The 21578-nt window shown below is 36.6% G+C and overlaps 1 protein-coding gene across 5 annotated transcripts in view; it reads left to right on the plus strand.

Annotated features, from left to right (window-relative positions):
* AMN1 (antagonist of mitotic exit network 1 homolog) overlaps nt 1-20512 on the plus strand; it is a 56330-nt gene extending 35818 nt beyond the window's left edge. For 4 of the 5 annotated variants that reach the window (XM_077870546.1, XM_077870544.1, XM_077870543.1 and 1 more), the window contains 2 exons: nt 5640-5751; nt 20303-20512. In XM_077870546.1, the coding sequence (XP_077726672.1) occupies nt 5640-5751; nt 20303-20376 (186 nt within the window). In that variant the 3' untranslated portion in view covers nt 20377-20512. Of the gene's footprint in view, nt 1-5639; nt 5752-16249; nt 17465-20302 lie in introns of those variants that run through there. The other variant, XM_077870545.1, reaches the window with a different exon arrangement.
* Nucleotides 20513-21578: the final 1066 nt, after the last annotated feature.

Raw genomic sequence — 21578 nt, forward strand, 5'->3', positions numbered from 1 at the left:
TTTTTATATCTACATCATGTTTTTATGTATGTGTGTGCATGAGTATGTATATAGAGCATATATATAGCATATATTTATAGCACATATATTTTTACAAATCATTTGATTAAGAAATTACCATATTTTCTTATACCAAGTTCCAGATTCCAAATTGATCCTAACTGTAGGAGCAATAAACTCTGCCATAATGTTTACTGTTTAAAATACTAACATTTGGGGGGATCCCTGGGTGGTTCAGTGGTTTAGCGCCTGCCTTTGGCCTCGGGCACGATCCTGGAGTCCCAGGATCGAGTCCCGCATCGGGCTCCCGGCATGGGGCCTGCTTCTCCCTCTGCCTGTGTCTCTGCCTTTCTCTCTCTATGTCTATCATGAATAAATAAATAAATTAAAATCTAAAAATAAATTAATAAATGAATGAATGAATAAATAAATAAATTACTAACATTTATTGAATACTAACTATATTCCAGCCTCCATACTATTGCCTTATATTCATTAGATTTTTAATTCTTACAATAACATTATCTTATAATCATTTTTAATAAAATTCCCAAACAGTTAACCTAGTTTATCATTCCCTAATAAAACCACCAGATTAGTGGTCATGCAGTGATAGAAAACACACCTACATATTTACTTCAGCATTATAAAATTAGGAGCACCAGGATACCTGGGTGGCTTAGTGATTGAGTGTCTGCCTTCAGCTCAAGGCATGATCCCCAGGGTCAAGTCCCCTGTGGGGAGTCTGCTTCTCCCTCTGCCTATGTCTCTGCCTCTCTCTCTGTCTCTCATGAATAAATAAATAAAATCTTAAAAAAAAAATAAACTAAAATAAAATTAGGAGCACCAACCTAAGCAGACTTAAAAAAAGATTCAGTTACCAATAAGTGTTGGCAGTTATACTGCCATATCATTAAGGGTTTTGTTTTTTTTTTTTCAATTTTCCAAATCTTATTTCTGTAAGTGCCAAGACATTTCAGTGGAAATCTTTCTAAACTTTATTAGAACTTAATTCCTTCCTTAAACAAGGTGAATATACTTTAATCTTTGTTTCATAGCATCCAGTATTTTTGTGACCACAATTTCTTACTCAAATTGAAATACAAATTTTTTCATCTTTTTTACTGACTTTTCTCTAGTGGACAATATAATATGGATTCCTGCTTTTTATCACATGCTCTGTTTTAATCTCTCACTTTTCATATATTCTATTCCTGGAAATTATATTATCAATCTTGTTTAATTGCTTATAACTTGAAAATCAATTTGATTTAAAGTCTAAGGACCTCAGGGCACCCCAGCTGGCTCAGTCAGCAGAGCATGTGACTTTTGATCTCAGAGTTATGAGTTCAAGCTCTCTACTCTTGGGGGTAGAGTTTACTTAATAATAATTAAAAAAAAAAAAAACCTAAGGACCTCTTCTAAAGATTGACAAACACACAAACATGTTACAACATATATTGAGTGTCATGATTATTTCTGAAATTTCTGTTGATTTGAGCTCCAGTGACCAGAGACCATTTTGTTCATCATTTTATCCTCTTTTTATCCTCATGTTTTACTGCAATTCCAGGCACTTATTCAACAAGTATTTATTAAGTACCTGCTATGTTCTAGGCATTGATATATCAGAGAACAAAATCTATTCATAGGATGTATCATTCTTTCCTTTTGTTGTTGGCAATTCAGGTTATTTCTACTTTTTAGCTATTAGAGCTATTATTAGAGCTATATGTTGGGGTTTATACTTTTTTTCTTCCATTTCTGTAATGAACTCCAAAACCCAGAAAAAGTGGATCAGTAGATATGGATACTTTATGGTCCTAATTCATATTGTAAAATTGGTTCCTGTGAAGGTTACTTTGTGAATTCACAATTTTGCCAAGACTCCAGTTTGCAGCATTTTTTTTTTGTGCCTTGATATATTTTAAATGTTGAACACTATTCCTTCCATCTGTTCTCAAATTGTATTTCTTTGTAGACTTTGCCAATTTATAGCAAGATGCTTTTTTCCTCAAATGTTTTTAAAGATTTTGTTTATTTATTTGAGAGAGACAGAGAAAGATCACAAACAAGGTGGGGAGAAGGAGAGATTAGCAGAGGGAGAGGGTAAAGCAGACTTCCTACTGAGCAGAGAGCCCCATGTGAGGCTTGATCCAGGACCCTGGGATCCTGACCTGAGAGGAAGGCAGATGCTTAACCAACTGAGCCATCTAGGCACCCCTTTTTTCTCAATTTTTATGAGTTTTCAATATACTCACATTTCCTTTATTTATAAGATATGACTGATTATAATATATACACCAACTTAATAACTTTTCAGGAGGAAAAAATATTAATATCATAATATGTGTCAACTATTAGATAAATCTTATTTCCAGAAGGAAGGCAGATGCTTAACCAACTGAGCCATCTAGGCACCCCTTTTTTCTCAATTTTTATGAGTTTTCAATATACTCACATTTCCTTTATTTATAAGATATGACTGATTATAATATATACACCAACTTAATAACTTTTCAGGAGGAAAAAATATTAATATCATATATGTGTCAACTATTAGATAAATCTTATTTCCAGAATTCTTAAAATGTTTTTTTATTGAGGTCAGATATACACAACACAAAACTTACCACTTTACCTATTTTGGGGGTACAATTCAGTGGAATTAAATACATTCACATTGTTGTGTAGCCATTGCCACAATCCACCTCCAGAACTTTTTCCTCATCCTGCACTGAAACTCGTTACCCATTAATCAGTATCTCCCCATTACCCCTTCCCCTCAGCCTCTAACTACCTCTGTTCCAGTTGTTCTCTATGAATTTGCCTATTCTAGATAACTCATAAGTAGATCATACAATATTTGTCCTTTTGTCTGACATGTCACTTAGCATGTGTTCAAGGTTTTTCTGTGTTGCTACATGTATCAGAATTTCATTACTTTAAAGGCTGCATAATATTTCATTGTATATATATGACATATTCATATATATGCACACATGTATATATGTTTATATATGTATATGTTTATATACATGCTTATGTGTGTTATGTATATATGTAAATGTCTTGTTTATCCATCTATCAATATTTGTTTCCACCTTTCCACCATTGTGACTACTACTGCTAAGAGCATAAGTGTACAAATCCCTGACTTTCAAATCCCTGTTCTAGTTCCTGGCTTTCAATCCTTTGGATTTATACCTAGAAATGAAATAGTTGGATTATATGGTAATGCCACGTTTAATTTTTTAAGACACTGTCATACTGTTATCACAGTGGCTGTACCATTTTACATCCCCACCAGCAGTGCAGAAGGATTCCAAATTAGAACATCAAACAAGGGGTATATGATATTTCAAACATATGAAAAGGACAGAAAGAAATATAACACAAACCTATGGACCAACCACTTAAATTTCAACATTTTCTGTATTTATTTCCGTTCCTTGTTAAAAACAATATATCACGTATAAAGCTCCTCCCACATTTATTCTCCCTTTCTTCCTTCAAAATAACCACTATTCTAAAGACACTTGTATATGTTACCTTGTGTGTTTGTATACTTCCATATATATGGATAGACAAATATAGATATAGATCGATAAACAAGATATAGTATTGACTTATGTTTTAAACTTTCACATGATAGTTTTATAATGTATGTGTTCTATTACAGTTTGCTTTTCATTCAAAACTGTGTTTAATTTTTCATGCTTTATTAAGTTATAATTTGCATTTAAAAAGTTACCCATTTTAAGTGTACAATTTGATGAATTTTGGTAATTGTTGTACAGCCTTTGACCACCCAATTAGGTATAAAACATTTCCACCACCCTAAAACATTTTTTCCATCCCTTTCCAATCAGTTCTCTCCCATGCCTCCATCCCTAGGCAATCAGTGATTTACTTTGTCATTATGCTTTTAAAATTTCTAGAATTTTATATAAATGGAATCATGTAACACACAGTTTGTTTTTTCACTTTTTTCTTTTACCTCTTTAACCTAGCATGTTTTTGAGATTCATCTATGTTGTTGCATTGTTAATATTTCATTCCTTTTACTTATTTATTTATTTTGCTGAGTAATATTCCATAGTGGGGATATGACACAGTTGTTTAGACATTCACCATTTGATGGACATTTGGGTTGTTCAAATTTTGGAGTATTATGAATACTACTATGGAAATTTGCACACAAGTCTTTATAATAGACATACATGTTCATTTTTCTTGTGTAAACAGCTAGGAATGGAATTACTAGGCCATATAATAAGTATACATTTAGCTTTAAAAGATACGACCAGGGGGGAATCCCTGGGTGGCTCAGCGGCTCAGCAGTTTAGCACCTGCCTTTGGCCAAGGGTGTGATCCTGGGGTCCCAGAATCGAGTCCCACATTGGGCTCCCTGCATGGAGCCTGCTTCTCCCTCTGCCTGTGTCTCTGCCTCTCTCTCTCTCTCTCTCTCTCTCTCTGTCTCTCATAAATAAATAAAATCTTTTTAAAAATTAAAATTAAAAAAAAATAAAAGATACCACCATACTATTTTCCAAAGTGTCTCAACTAACATGTTTGAGATTTATGGCTATGAATACAAGTAGATATTTTTCATTTTAACTGTTTCATCTGTTCCATTAACAAACCACCATGTGTTTACTAATTATCCACCTCTTTACTATTACAAATAATATTAAAATGAACACATTTAGGGATGCCTGCATGGCTCAGTGGTTGAGTGTTTGCCTTCAGCTCAGGGTATGATCCCAGAGTACCGGGATCGAGTCCCACATCAGGATCCCTGCATGGAGCCTGCTTCTCCCTCTACCTATGTCTCTGCCTCTCACTCTCTGTGTCTCCCATGAATAAATAAAATCTTTAAAAATTTTTTTAAATGGGGGTGGCCCTGGGAGGCAGGAGGGGGAGGGCAAATAAAAAAAAATTTTTTTAAATGAACACATTTATAAATTGTTTCATTGTCCACATATACAGGAGCTACTCTGTATAGTGGACATTTGCAATTAGAACTGCTAGGTTCTGGGGTATACTCACCTTCAGCTTTAATAGATTTTGCCATATTGCTTTATAAAATGGTTGTGCACTTAACTTTTAAATTATCTATACTTTCCAAATTACTGCATACTTACATTAGTCCTTTCTCTAGAATTTTTCTTGCAAGGAGAGATTTGGTTCTTTTTGTTTGTCTTGTTTGTTGCTGTTATTTTTTAAGGATTATTTATTTATTTATTTATTTATTTATTTATTTATTTATTTGAGAGAGAAAGCACATGCAGACAGAGGGAGAGGGAGGAGCAAACTCCCTGCTGAGCAGAGAGCCTGACAATGTGGGGCTTGATCCCAGAACCCTGAGATCATGACCTGAGCCAAAGACAGACTCTTAATGGACTGAGCCATCCAGGCACCCTTGTTTGTTGTTTATTAAGTTTTATTTATTTGAGTAATCTCTACACCCAATATGATGCTTAAACATGACCCTGAGATCAAAAGTCTCCTCCTCCTCCAACTGAGCCAGCTAGGAGCCCCTGGTTCTTTTTGTATCAGAGTATTTCCTAAGTTTTTCATGCTGTAATCATAAATCTGTTTTTTCTTTTGACTATCCTTTCTTTATTTTTAAATAGGAGATTCATATGGGACATTGTGTGAATCTGACTGATGAGGCTGTAGAAGCTGTCCTTACTTGCTGTCCTCAGATACGTATATTACTCTTCCATGGATGCCCCCTAATAACAGGTTAGTATGATAGACTGGTTGGGCTCAAGTTCTGGATTCATCTTTTAACAACTGCATGACCTTAAGTAAACTACTCCACCCATTTCATTATTCAGTTTCCTCATCCGTAAGATGGATATAATAGTTGTACCTACCTCATAGGCTTAGTCATGATAATTATCCTTTATATGGTGGCTGGCACATAGTGAGGGTTCAATAACTGTTAGTGATGATGATGATGATGATGGTAATGGTCTTGATATTAAACATGATGTTTTATGTAGACCAAAAAAAAAAAAATCAAGCTTATTGTATTACATCTATAAAATGTGCCAAATGACCTGTCGATTCTAATCTCATCAAACTATAGCCATTGCGATTCAAACCAATAGGGACTCTTAGACTAAAGTGATAGATAACTTACTGAAGGAGAACAAAATAATCACAGCCCATTTTGGCCTGTATAAGAGCCCATGATACCAGAAATAAAAGGTACAGCATAGGGAATATAGCCAATGATGTTGTATGGTAACAGATGGTAGCTACATTTGTGGTGAACATAGCATAACATACTCAGAGCAGTTTGGATGCTTAGGCTAATGTGATCCTTCACTGAAGGAGAATAAATTAGTTACAGCCCATTTGGTCTGTGTAAGAGCCATGATACTGGAAATAAAAGGTACAGCATTGGGAACATAACCAGTGATATTTTTATATGGTGACAGATGGTAGCTACATTTGTGGTGAGCATAGCATAACATATAGAGATGCTGAATCACTGTGTTGTATACCTGAAACTAATATGATATTGTGTGTCAACTATACTCAAATTAAAAAAAAAAAAAAAAAAACTTTTTTAAAAGAGAAAAGAGGGGTACCTCTTTGGTTAGCCCTCTTTGGTTGGTTAAGTGTCTGACTCTTGATCTCAGGGTATTGAGTTTAAGCCCTATGTTGGGCCCCCACGCTGGGTGTAGAGCCTACTTAAAAAAAGAAAAAGAAAGGACTACTAAAGATAGTAAAATATAAAGATTCTACCTTGGGATCCCTGGGTGGCGCAGCGGTTTGGCGCCTGCCTTTGGCCCAGGGCGCGATCCTGGAGACCCAGGATCGAATCCCACATCAGGCTCCCGGTACATGGAGCCTGCTTCTCCCTCTGCCTGTGTCTCTGCCTCTCTCTCTCTCTCTCTCTCTGTGACTGTCATAAATAAATAAAAAAAAATATATTAAAAAAAAAAATTTTTTTTAAAAAAAAAAGATTCTACCTTTAAGATTCTGCCCTGAGTCAATCTATTATATCTATAAGTAATCTATAAGTAATAATAGATTTTAAGTAATCTATAAGTAATAATAGATTTTATTGTTTATAAAATCTAGTTGAGCTAATAGTGATATATAAGAACATAAATTTTAAAATTGCAAAAATATCATTTTGGTGTCATAATTTACATAAAATAATTAATAAACTACAATATTATTGTGGTGAAAAAAAGAGCCACGATACTATATATGACCATGTCAGCCCTTTTGCATTATACCTGCAGTGGGCCGCGTACCACAGTATATAACCTGTATCTCACTTGTGGGTTTTTTTTTTTTTAAGATTTATTTATTTATTTTATTCAGAGAGAGAGAGAGACTGAGAGGCAGAGACACAGGCAGAGGGAGAAGCAGGCTCCATGCAGGGAGCCCGACATGGGACTCGATCCCAGGTCCCCAGGATCACACCCCAGGCTGCAGGCGGTGCCAAACCGCTGCGCCACTGGGACTGCCCTGTACCTCACTTGTGAGTCAGCACTGATGCCCAGTCCTTCTAGCTTGTTTCTCTAATTACAGTCTAAACAGTTACTCTCCAGGTTGAGTTATGATCCTAGAAGTCCTTTTAACCTCTGTTCTTTTTTTTTTTTTTTAAACCTCTGTTCTTTCTTATGTTTGGACTGTCAATGTAAACCAAGCCTACCAAGCCTACAATACAAGTTGTATTTGGTATCAGTGACATCTATAATTTAGACTAAAAAAATAATAATAATAATAATAATAATAATAATAATAATAAAAGACTAAATCTTTTGGGCAGGGACGCCTGGGTGACTCAGCATTTGAGCATCTGCCTTTGACTCAGGGTGTGATCCTGGAGTCCCAGGATCCAGTCCCGTGTCAGGCTCCCTGCATGGAGCCTGCTTCTCCCTCTGCCTGTGTCTCTGCCTCTCTCTCTCTCTGTGTCTCTCATGAGTGGATGGATAAAATTAAAAAAGAAAGAAAGAAACTGTTAACAGTGCTTACCTCCAGAGAAAATTATGGAGGGACAAGTGTAAGAAAAAGCTTGCACTATATAACCTTTGTACCTCTTGAATGTTATATCATGTGGATAGTTTTATCTATTAAAATTAGTAATAATAATTTAAAGAAAATTACTTAGAACAAGAAAAGCTCATAGGACTGAGTGCAGGGGACTGGTACCTGTGAATGTTATCCTGAGGATTGTGAGAAGGCAGAGGTTCTCTGATCATCAAAGAAGGCAAAAAAAAAAATGTATTCTAACAAGTAGGATCTTATTTTAAGATAGAGGAGACCATAGTACATGGAATGTGATAACAGCAATCTTTGATAATCTTTCCTGAATACCAACCAAAGTGTGTAAATCTGTCCACTGAATTATATGTGCATTTGATCAATATCAAGCAAGGGGTACTCGTAAAGTGACTCTATTTTCTTCACATTACTTTATTACAAATCTGCTCTAAAGAGGCTGATTTTTCCCTACTGCCAGATGAAATCTCAGGTGTGATTGACTTTTCTTATCATTCTCAGATAGTTAAAATGTCTTGCCATTTCATATCACTGAAACTGCTCATTTCAGTAATTAGAATGTCTTAGGTACATGCAGTACTCCAAGCAAGTTCAAATTAAAGATTTTGCTCCTCCAGTCAGTTCATATTTGGCTGCAGTGGGTAAGGGAACATTGTTGTTTCTGCATTTTACCATCCCTCACTTCTCTTCTTTCCCCAGCTTTCCCACCATTCTGATCCCACCAGTGTTAGTACAGGGTGGGATGGAGATAAGCAGGAACAGAGGGAAGGGAAGGAAAAATCTTACCTGACCAGTGCTACTGTGATCAAGTGTCAGCACTCCAAGCCCTATGGGTGAGCTGATCCATATTCTCTCAAAAGTGGGGCACTTGGGGGTTCCAGGACACATCCCCTATCTGCTGTTCTTTTTTATTCAAGCCAGCATGTCTCTTCTGGCTAGTAACTGCTATTTTCTTCCTCTGTCCCCAGGCATCCAGCAATATACCTTCAGTCGCTTTCTGTTCCGGTTTCCTAACTTAGCTGGGTTGCTTTCATGAGCAAAATATAAGGCAACCCCATCTGTCCACAGGAAACCCATACTTTAGGCAATGAGAGTATAGGTACATCCCAACCTCCATCTTCTCTTTAGCTGCAGAGATTCTCACCATAGCCTTTTCCCCTTTAGTTTTCTCAGTGGTGGGTCAGATATTAGTGCCCTGTGTTTCCCCAAGCTCCAAGGGACATGTCAGACTCTCCAAATGATCTTCTCAGAGTTTCCTTTCACTAGGCTTAAATGGAAAAGCAAGCATCTCCAGCCCTCTTTTGAGAACTCCAATCACAGCTGTCTTCAAAGAAATTCTTTCTTCAATTTCCAATTCTCCATCCCTTGTCACTTTAATACTTTTGTATCTTTGAATGGATGAAGTGCCATGGATTCCAAAATCAGATTTCAACCAAGCATTTGCAAGTCACATATAAGTGATCTGGAATCTCACTGGAGTGAGAGAGTAGCTGGTACCTCTAGTCCTGGAACCTGAGCTGAAATAGTTCTATTTTAATGTTCTGTTATATTCATCTCAGAATAACTTGGCTAGGCAACATATAAAATCAATCTTTGCTAATTTTACTTTCATTATCTTTCTGGTTACCCTGTGGACACTCTTCTTTGATATTACCCCCAAACTCAATAAGTGGTCATTCCTTAAAGGTTAGTTTCAGTGTGGAAAGTGAAAATATATCAATGAAATTTTTATACACTCACATTATAATCCATTGGTCTATCTTGTATTTTGATTGGATCTTTTACCCATACATGATTTTGTAATGTCATGCATTGGCAGTTTGGAAAATATTGATTCTCTTAGTAATATGGATCCTCCAATGTTGACATTTTATTATAGCAAAAAAAATCACATTTGTTAATATCAGTATTAGGTAATTGTCAAGATCATAATGGCAGCTACAAATTTTCCAAAATTCATTTGAAAGCTAAAATTTTATCATTGGCCACAAACTCTGAGATTTGTTTTATTTGAAGTGATAAGCTCATTTTTCTCTTTTCCAAGAAATAATCTGTGCTGGAGCCATAGGGTAACTGATGACATTAAGGAGGGCACCTGATGCAATGAGAATTGGACATTATATGCAACTGAGAAATCACTAAACTCTACCTCTGAAACTAATAATATCTTATATGTTAATTAATTGATTTAAAAAAATTTTTTTAAGATTTTATTTATTTACTCATGAGAGACACAGAGAGAGGCAGAGGCATAGGCAGAGGGAGAAGCAGGCTCCCTGTGGTGGGGAGCCTGATGTAGGACTCGATCCCAGGACTCTGGGATCACAATGTAAGCCAAAGGCAGATGCTCAACCACTGAGCCACCCAGGTACCCCTAATTGATTTTAAATTTAAAAAAAGAAAAAAAATCTTTAATAAAAATAAAAAATAAATTAAAAAAAGAAAAGAAATAGCCTGATGAGTCTGAACGACTTTGGGTTTTCAGCTGTTCTTTCAAGTAGAAAAGATGTTCCATGAATAAAGTGACTGTCTTAATTCATAACCCTAAAAGACTTTCAGACTGTAAGAGCTACAGACCATACTCTGAGAACCACTGCTTTACAATAAAGAACAATCATCAGTTAACTTTAGCAGTTGGAGCAGGAATACAATATCCCTTCCAAATCACTTCTTATATTTTCCATGTGGCTATACTGGAAGTGAAAGTAGACATTAAAATGACAAGAGTTCAAAAAACTTGGAATAGGATAACAGTAGTTTTAACCTAGAAGGTTATCTAGGCCAGCATTTACCAACAAAGATGGTCTTATGTAGTTGTTTCATCACAGCAGATTGGGACTATTAGTTCAAAAGCCCACTGGCACCAAATATCTATTCACCCAGTGATTTGATTTTATTTATTTGAGAGAGACAGAGAAAGAACATGAACAGGATGGGGGAAAGGAGAGAGGAGCAGAGAGACAGAGAAAAGCAGACACCTTGCTGAACAGGAAGCCTGAAGCAGAGCTCAATCGCAGGACCTGGGTCATGACCTGAGCTGAAGGCAGACTTCTACTGAGCCACCCAGGTGCCCCATTCAATGATTCTAAACACAACCTAAAGCAGATTTTTAGTCATCTATAGCCTTCCTGCTCTGCGTATCCTGAAAAACTGCACTCAGGCCAGTTTTTGGAACTCTCTGACCCAGAGACTCCTTATCTTGATGCTGAGCGACATTATGACACATAAACCTTCTCTCCAGTCCTCTGGGAGTTCCTTTACCCTCCTTCCTTTCTCAGTAGTGCCCCCACATACATACACACACACATTTTGTCTTAGGAAAATCTCATGTTGTGAGGGACTTCTGAAAGGAAATCTGTCAAAGTGCGGCCCAAATACAACTTGTTGTGTCCTACTGCCACCTTGTGGTCATATCTTTTTCCTTGCTCTGCCCTGAAATCCCTTAACTACAGTGACATGGTATGATGTTCTAGAAAATACCATAGGGATAATTCTAGGGCTTAGGGCAGACCACTCCAAAATATGCCATGGAGTATATTATTTTGAATTAAAGTTACTGAAGAAACAGCCAGTGCAAGAAGAACACTCTGACCTTCTTTTGTCTCCAAAAACCGGGAAACAAATCTTACATGTGAAAGGTACCATCCCTGCACCAGGAGCTAGAAAGACATCCTTATCGTCAGAGATGGGGAATTCAGGGCCTAAGAAGACTATATAAACAAACCTTGTTACTTTTAATAATTTACTTTCCCAGCCTCAATTCTGTTTAGATTTCTGTTCAAAGCTCTCAAACATAAGTTTTCTTTGTCTTGTCAGTTCCTCACAAAGTTATTGTTTCTCTGTCTAAGAAGTATAAAAGCTTGAGACTCCTGGGTGGCTCAGTGGTTGAGCACCTGCCTTAAGCCCAGGTCATGATCCCAGTCCAGGGATCGAGTCCCATATCACATCCCTGTGAGGAGCCCGCTTCTCCCTCTACCTATGTTTCTGCCTCTCTCTGTGTGTCTCTCATGAATAAATAAATGAAATCTTTTTTTTTTTTTTAATGAAATCTTTTTAAAAAAAAGAAGAAGTATAAAGCTGTCTGTCTTGGTCATATCTTATGTCCCATATCTTTGAGAACTGCATACATGCAAATTTAATTTAATTTTCTCCTCTTAATCTGTCTCCTGTTAATTTAATTCAGTGACCAGCCAGAAGAATCTTGAAGGGTAGAGGAAAATTTTTCTTCCACAACAATAGCGTAGAACTAAAAGTGGTTTTTGGTGGGGGGGGGGGGGTGTTAGATTTTATTTATTTATTTATTTATTTTAGAGAGAAAGCATGCAAGACCAGAGGGAGGGGCAGTGGGAGGAGATGGAGAGAATCTCAAGCCTACTCCATACTGAATGCAGAGCCCAATGTAGGGCTTGATCTCATGACCCTGAGATTATGACCTTGGCTGAAACCATGAGTCAGATGCTTATCTAACTGAGCCACCCAGACACCCCAGACCTAGAAGTGTTCATGCATCCAAAAAAGTTTGAGAAATGCAACATACCACTATAATGAATGTGATACAGGAAAGGTTGGTTCTTGTCTCACAGAGTCAAAGAATGAATCTGGTGGACAACAGAGAGTGAGTAAAGAGATAGAAGTTTATTAAACAGAGATACAGAGAAAGCTCTCAGAAGTGAGAGGGGTCTTGACAGGGATGACACTAAGGGCTTTTTGATTGGCCTTTTATGAGAACTGACTGGGAAACTTGTGGCCTTGAGACTCTTGTGCTGTTTTGGTTTGAGTTAGAACAGATGATAACATCTTTAATGGCTTACTTCTTCTTTGGGGTCTGATTATTCTTTGTTGGCCATATATGACCGTCATAAAAAGACACCCTCCCCATCCACACCTAGGGCAGGGTGGTCTGGCTTGCCAACATTTTGGGTATTTCTGTGAGCCTGATTCCGTGGCCCCCTACCTAGCCCTAGCCTAGCCCTGTTTGTCCCTAACTCAAATGTTAATTTATCAAAGGCTCTGAGAAATTATAGCTAAGAAACTTGTTTAACTGTCTTTATGCAAGCATTTCCCAAAATTTTTTTAGCATAGAACACTTTTATGGACCTCAATTTGCCCTTACGTATAATTATCAATTATAAAATTGGGAAATTTGATAATAATGCAAAAGAATTCATACACCATGGCTTTATTAATAAAGGCTCATAAAGAGAAAAGCAGTTGAAGTTTTTCAACTACCCAGATCATTTCTACTCTTCCCTTGTATATTATTGCTACCATTAATGAATGAAAATAAAATGGGGTAATATATTCACCTTTTATTTTAATTTTTATTTATTTTTTTCCAAAGAAAATAAATGGTTTTTTATTTATTAGAGTCCCCCTCCCCTTACCTAGGCTGGTAAATGAAAGTTTTTTCTTCTTTCTTGATAACTTATATGACATTTTTCCTCATGCTTATATAGTTTTGTGGTTGTTTGTATATGACGATGTAAAACAATATGATTTATTATCCGTGAAAATATATGTATATAAGTATGTTCAATTATAATGTTATCCTCAAAGCAATCTGACCCCCAAATTGACAGTGTCACCATCATTTCTCCTCAAATTCCTTAAATTAATAGATTTATCTTCTCTACCATAATTCTGTGTACTTTTTTAAGTTTCTTAACCTTAAAAGTCAGACTATAAACAAAACTCGACATTATAAATCAGGTCTTAAACTGTTAGAAACACTCTGACTTGGAGCAGCCCGGGTGGCTCAGAGATTTGGCGCCTGCCTTGGGCCCAGGGCGTGATCCTGGAGACCGGGGATCCGAGTCATGCGTTGGGCGCCCTGCATGGAGTCTGCTTCTCTCTCTCTGCCTCTCGCTCTCTGCCTGTGTCTCTGCCTCTCTCTGTGTGTCTCTCATGAATAAATAAATATAATCTTTAAAATAAATAAATAAAATAAAATACTATAAATTATAATTTTTAGAAAGAAAGCCACAGGCCCAAGGTAGAGTCATTTGCCACAGTACAGCAAACTAAGACTTAATTGCAGTTTCAGCTTTTCCAGAAGTAAAATTTTGAGCCAATCAATGTAAAAGTTTCTGGTCAGCACCAATGAGATAATCTGTCACGTGAGCCCTCTTCATCCCCCTCAAAGAAGGGTGAGGTAATCCACTTCATAGGACCCTTTGTCTCTCCTCCTGTGAGAAGGTGAGCTCACTGAAGCCAATCCCTATTTTTCTTTTGATAACAACTTCTTGCCCTACTCTCCTTCCTATAAAAACCCTCTATTTTGTACAAGTTGCTAGAGCTACTCTCTACTTGCTAGATGGGATGCTGATTCATGAGTTGTTTAATAAAACCAGTAATTCACTTGTTCTTTAACATAATGTACTTTTTATAGATGTTATGGAAGCAGGAAAATAATCTTACAAGTTATTAAATTCTTTTTAATTCAATTATGTCTGCAGTGGTAATCAGTAAGTTCAACCCACTCACCTTTACTAATCTACTACAACAGACATGCATTTCAGTTTCTCATAATTCTCTAAACATGTTCCAGAGTGTTTGCAGGCATGGAGGTTTAGATTTTAGAAGGACAATAAAGCAATAAGACAGCACTAAATTAATTTATGTCTTACACTGAAAGGCAGGAAAAAAACAGGAAATCTGCCACTTGTGATTGAACTGACCCAAATTTTAGTAACACGTGAGGATTTGTTTCAGCCTGATTACTATACAAGGAGGTTTTTTACTTAGATTCCTAGATCGCAAATATGTCAAGATTTACCACATAGAGCCCAAAACAAAAAGTATTTTAAGACCCAAGTGGTTTCCTTCAGTTTCCTTTAAGTAAAGTTGATTCCTTGCTTAAAGGACAACTTTTTTGGGATCCTTGGGTGGCGCAGCGGTTTAGCGCCTGCCTTTGGCCCAGGGCAAAGTCCCAGGATCAAGTCCCGCATCGGGCTCCCGACATGGAGCCTGCTTCTCCCTCTGCCTGTGTCTCTGCCTCCCTCTCTCTCTCTCTCTCTCTCTTTCTGTGTGTGTGTGTGACTATCATAAGTAAATAAAAATTTTTAAAAAAGGACAACTCTTTCATTATTTTATATTTTAATTTTTTCTAAATCCTGTATTATTGTTTCCTCATCATTATTTATTCATTACCGATACTGTGCCACAGAATTTCATTATTCCAGACACTGTAATGAAGCATTATAGCCTTGACCATTATTTGTAAAAATCTGCCAGCCTTACCTTTTTCATTGTATATTCTACAAAAATATCTAAATTACATTTTCCTTGATCAATTGAAAAATCTAATTTATATTTCCCACAGTTTCTTCTTTTTCTTGGTGCTCTAAATCTCCTGCCATACATCTCTTTCAAAAGGTGGTCTCCATCTATATTAATCATATATTTTGAGAGATAGTAAAATCTCCCAGAGACTTCATCTACACAACACCCTTGTTTTAAGGATAAGGGAACAGAGAATGAGCTTAAGTGGAAATACTTGATAGTAGAACTGGAAATAAAAACCTTAAGTGACCTTATCTACAATCTCTAATTCTTTCCCTAGTGGAACAATTTCCTGAGTCATTGATGTCCAGTGGCTTAACTATTACTAGAAAAGGGAGGGAAAAAGGAGCGTGACATCAAGCAACAGCGGTGTGATTCGTATTGATGATGTTTTGAGTCTTTTTCAATCTTGAGAATCTGTGTTTGGAAGGGTGCCACAATATGCCACCCCAAAATATGCTTTCTTCAGGATAAGGACTTTTTTGACCTGATTATTTTTGAGAAACAGCAGACACTAGAGGAGTTCTGAATATGGAGAAGTTACCCTTTTGTAAGAGAAATTTGCATTTATAAAGAAAAATCTCCATTTGTAAGTATCTCCCTCTATATACTAGGAATAAATGGGTGCCTCTAAATCACAAGAGAATCTTATCAATGGCGAAGACACCAACATAAATCTATATAGTAAACCTTACCTTTTACTTTTTACTGTGCTATGTCTAGTTGTCTAGTAACCTCCTGTAATTGGCCTTCCCACCCCTACCCACCCCAATATCTTTCTTTTGTCTTTAGCCGAAGATGGTACTTAAGGTTGTAGCTAGGGCCATCTCTGAGTGTTTCTCATTTTCCCTGGGTATCTCTCATGCATATATGAGGTATACATATTGATAAGGTGTTTGTTTTTCTCTGATTAATCTATCTTTTATTACAGGGTGGTCTCAGCCAAGAACTCAAAGATAGAAGGGAAATTATTTTTCTTCTCCTACAGTTTCTACATTGTTCTGGCAAGGGATCACCAAATCCTTAGAGAACCCAACCCACAGTTTCTCTTTGGAGCATTGATTATTCCTACTACTGAAACTCAGTCCTAACTACTCAGCATTTTCTCAGGAAAAGGGTGCCTGACAAGACTTTGAGTAATGTAATACTGCCACCTAGCAGTATTACATTACAGAATTTTAAAATTACATAAAAATATACTGTATGGAAAAATATATATATACTGTATGGTTTATTGGAGGGAAAAATATCATCCAATTCATGTGCAATAATAGATTTCTACAGAAGGATGACACAAGTAAAGTTGGAAACAAATATGTATTTGTAATGTTTGATAACATGTTCATAATTAGTAAAAATGTCAAAATAATCCTAAAAACACCAATTAAAATGAAATTGGGGGCAGCCCGGGTGGCTCAGCGGTTTAGCACCACCTTCGGCCCAGGGCCAAAGATCCTGGAGACCTGGGATCGAGTCCCACATCGGGCTCCCTGCATGGAGCCTGCTTCTCCCTCTGCCTGTGTCTCTTCCTCTCTCTCTCTCTCTCTCTCTCTCTCTCTCATGAATAAATAAATAAAATATTTAAAAAATAAAAAAATTAAATAAAATGAAATTGGGAAGTATAAATTTCCAATTGTATTCTTCTTTTTAAAATTGTATTAGTTCTGGATCCCTAGAATCCCACATACATATTAGGATCATCTTGTCAATTTCTGAAAAAAAGAGAGAGACAACTGGGATTCTGAGAGAGATTGAATTGCATCTGCAATCAATTTAGGGAATATTGCCATATTAATATTATCTTCTGACCTATGAACACAGATGTCTTTCCATTTCTTTAGATCTTGAATTTCTTTCAACAATGCTTAATAGTTCTCAGACTAAGTTTTCCAGTTCTTTTATTAAATATATCCCTAAGTATTTTATTATTTTTGATGGTAACATAAACATAATTCTTTTCTTAATTTCATTTTTGGATTTTTCATTGCTAGTGTATAAATACGTTTGACTTTTGTATATTGATTGTGTACTGTGAAGCCTTGTTGAACTCATTTATTCTAATCTTCTAGTGGATCCGTTGGAACATTATATATACAGACATTTTATATGTATGTGCAAATACAGATAGTTTTACTTCTTTCTAACATGAATGCCTTTTATCTCTTTTCCTTCCCTAATTTCCTTGGCTGGAACTTCCAATGCAATGTTGAATAGAAGGGGAAAAAGCGGGGGCGCCTGGGTGGCTCAGCAAGTTTAGCGGCTGCCATTGGCTTGGGTTATGATCCCAGGGTCCTGGGATTGAGCCCTGAATCAGACTTTCTGCTCAGGGTGGAATCTCTTTCTAGTGCTCTCACACTTGCTCTTTCATAAATAAATAAATAAATAAATAAATAAATAAATAAATAAATAAATAAATAAATCTTTAAAAAGAAAAGAAAAGATGAAGTGGAAAGAGCAGACATTCTTGCCTTATTTCTCATCCTAGGGGGAAAACATTAATCTTTCAATATTAAGTATAATCTTAAAACTTTAGTTCTTTCATAGATACTCTTTATTAAGTTGAGGAACTTCCCTTCTACTCCTCGTTTGCTGAATGTTTTAATCATGAGTATTGTCAAATGCTTTTTCTGTGTCTATTGAGATGATTATGTGGTTTTTGTCCTTTATTCTATTGATATGGTATATGTCATAGGCAGAATAATGCCCCCACCCAAAAGTGTTTAGAACCTGAATATGTTATATAGGATTGCATATGGAACTAAAGTTGCTAATCAGTTGACCTTAAAACAGGGAGATTATCCTGAATTATCCAGGTGGGCCCAGGGTAATCATAAGGGTCTTTTTTTTTTTTAAGATTTTATTTATTTATTCATGAGAGACACAGGAAGAGAGGCAGAGACACAGGCAGAGGGAGGAGAAGTAGGCTCCATGCAAGGAGCCCGATGTGGGACTCCATCCTGGGAATTAGGGATCAGGCCCTGAGTCAAAGGCAGATGCTTAACCACTGAGCCACCCACGGGTCCCCATGAGGGTCTTTATAAGGGAAGGAGGCAGGCAAAAGGAAAATCCTAGAGAAGGCAGTCTGAGAAGGACTCTAGCTACTGTTGTTCATTTTGAACGTGGAGGAATGCCAGGAATGTGGTAGCCTCTAGAAGCTGGAAAAGTCAGGGAGGTGAATTCTCTTCCTTGAGCCTCCAAAAAGGAATGCTGATTTATTTTAGCCCAATGAGACCTAATTTGGAATTCTGACCTCCAAACTATATAATAATAAATTTGTGTTGCTTTAAGCCAATAAGGCTGTAGTAATTTATTAAAGTAGCAATGGGAAAGAAATACAGTGTATTACATTAATTGATTTTCAGATGTTAAACCAACCTTTCATTCCTGGGATAAATCTCAGTTGATCATGGCATAGGAGCTTTTCTATATGTTGCTAGATTTGACTTGCTAATGTATTGTTGAGGATTTTTGAGTACATATTCCTAAGAGATACTGGTCTGTTGCTTTGTATGTGTATGACGTCTTTATTTGGCTTTAGCATCAGGGTAATACTTGTCTCATAGAATGAGTTAGGAAGTACTCCCCATATCTGCTATTAGTAAAGCCATTCTAGCTTTGTTATAGTTACGGTTTTCATGATATATCTTTGTGCTTTTACTTTCAACCTAATTGAAACCTCTCTTTGATTTAGAAATCAAAAAAAAATTGAAATCCTATATAATGGATTTGTTCTCTTATGAGCTGTTTTTGAAAATTAGTTGTTGATGTAAACCTTTGTTTTTTTAATTGTAATTACTTCTCATTTCCATACATTCTGTTTCTCTTGCTTGCACTGCGTCTTGGTATTTGGCTTATTTTTGTTTAGTTTAAAACAAAATTTAGGAACCATATGTAGGGCCCACTTTTTTTTCTATTGGTTTGTGAAATCCATAACTAACAACCACTAAACTAGAAAATTTCCAAGACTGGTTTGGAGCTCTGATGTCTATGCAACATAGGCTGTATCTATTAAAAAAGCTTGGTAAACTTATGAATAATTTGTAAAGTAGTAACATTTTATTGGTATTTTTGCTTTAATTCATGTTCTTAAAAGACATTATAAAATTGACTTTGCAAAAGAAATGTAAACCAGGGCAGCCCCGGTGGCTCAGTGGTTTAGCGCCACCTTCAGCCCGGGTTATGATCCTGGAGACCTGGGATCGAGTCCCATGTCGGGCTCCCTGCATGGAGCCTGCTTCTCCCTCTGCCTGTGTCTCTGCCTCTCTCTCTCTCTCTCTCTCTCTCTCTCTCTCTGGTCTCTCATGAATAAATAAATAAAATCTTAAAAAAAAAAGAATTAAAAAAAATGTAAACCATATTAAAATCACTACTATACATTGTGAATAACAGAGAATCTAAATGCCCTAATTATTAAAGTATATTGAATTCATATAAGTTATCTATTAAAAAATCATGCTTTATAATACTATTGCACGATGTGGAAGATGTTTACCTACAGGTCAGATTACCCTCTTCTAGTAACTGCTCCTTCCCCTAACCATTTTGGGCAAGTTGTATCTTACCACCCCTATAGGCTTTTTTTAATCCTGCTCACTCCTTTGTAAATAATTGCTTTGTTAAACTCTGTTCAAGCTCTTCATGTTAGTGTGTCTGTTGCTTCCCAGAACCCTGAGAAAGTTTATTTACAGGTTAATGGTGAAATTATACCTTTACTCTCTAGTTGATGAAATTAAGACAAAATTACAGAGAAAACAATGAATGCCTATTTTTTTACAAGTATTACTATGGTATGCGCACAGCAGCTAATAAGGAAGGTTACCACTAATTGTTTTTAGTTGTATGTGATTCTTTATAAATCATCCCCTTTAATCTTTTCAACAACTCTATGAGATATAGTAATCGTCATTCCTACTTTATACCTGAAGACGTATTAAGTATCTTTGATTATTGCGGATTAACAGACTGTCATTGTTTTCTTCTGTAGATCATTCACGAGAAGTCCTGGAGCAATTAGTAGGCCCAAACAAACTAAAGCAAGTGACGTGGACTGTTTATTGATGCTTATTGAAGCTTATCAAAGCAATGATCTTCATACTACATTCCCAGGAAACAATGGTTTTAAGAGATTGGCTTTCCAATAATGTGGTTTTTGCTTTGAAGTTAACAGACTCTTAAACATTTTAATAGCGCATTATCCTGTTTGTTTGCGGAGTCATTGTTTTTGACGTGGTAAGCCTAGCATGCCCGCTAAAGTATTGGGGGGGGGGGGTGGGCAGGGACTATTGTGTTTGTTCCTTAAATAACGAACTTTTAAATTACCGGTTTTCCCTGAAGATTTCCTTCTCCTACCTACATATTTGAGCTGTTGTAAGAGAAATTTACCGTTATGAATAACCATTAGGCAAATTCTCTCTAAAAGCATAATTATCTTCCTTGCTATTTTCTGGCCCCTACCTTCCATAAGCATTTAAATGTTCATTGGCCAAAAGCAAAGCTGAACATCAGGCCCGTAAATCCTCACAGAATTTATTATTTCAATTAAAAAATAATAATAAAATAAAATATAATAGTTTAATGTCATAAACCCACATCATCCACCTTAACCGTTCTGAGAGGCCTTTGCCCAGATACTTATTTGATTTCTATGGCTACTTTTCCCAAATAGTTGCTATTCATCTATGAAATTTCTTCCTTAAATACTGCATTCAGGAACATGTAAGAATGAGTAAATACAAAATATCATTGGACAGTCCAGGTGGCTCAGCAGTTTGGCGCCGCCTTTAGCCCAGGGCATGATCCTGGAGACCCAGGATTGAGTCCCACATCGAATCCCACATCAGGTTCCTTTCATGGAACCTGCTTTTCCCTCTGCCTGTGTCTCTGCCTGTCTCTCTCATGAATAAATAAATAAAATTTAAAAAGAAAAATACATGGGGCAGCCCTAGTGGCTCAGTGGTTTAGCGCCACCTTTGGCCCAGGGCCTGATCCTGGAGACCAGGGATGGAGTCCCACATTGGGCTCCCTGCATGGAGCCTGCTTCTCCCTCTGCCTATGTCTCTGCCTCTCTCTCTCTCTCTGTCTTTTTCATAAATAAATAAATAAATAAATAAATAAATAAATAAATAAATAAATAAAATAGGGACGCCTGGGTGGCTCCTTGGTTGAGCATCTGCCTTTGGCTCAGAGCATAAGCCCAGGGTCCTGGGATCGGTCCTGCATCAGGCTCCCAAAGGGAGCCTGCTTCTCCCTCTGCCTGGGTC

This window comes from Canis aureus, chromosome 25 (genome assembly GCF_053574225.1).
Source record: "Canis aureus isolate CA01 chromosome 25, VMU_Caureus_v.1.0, whole genome shotgun sequence".
NCBI lineage: Eukaryota > Metazoa > Chordata > Mammalia > Carnivora > Canidae > Canis > Canis aureus.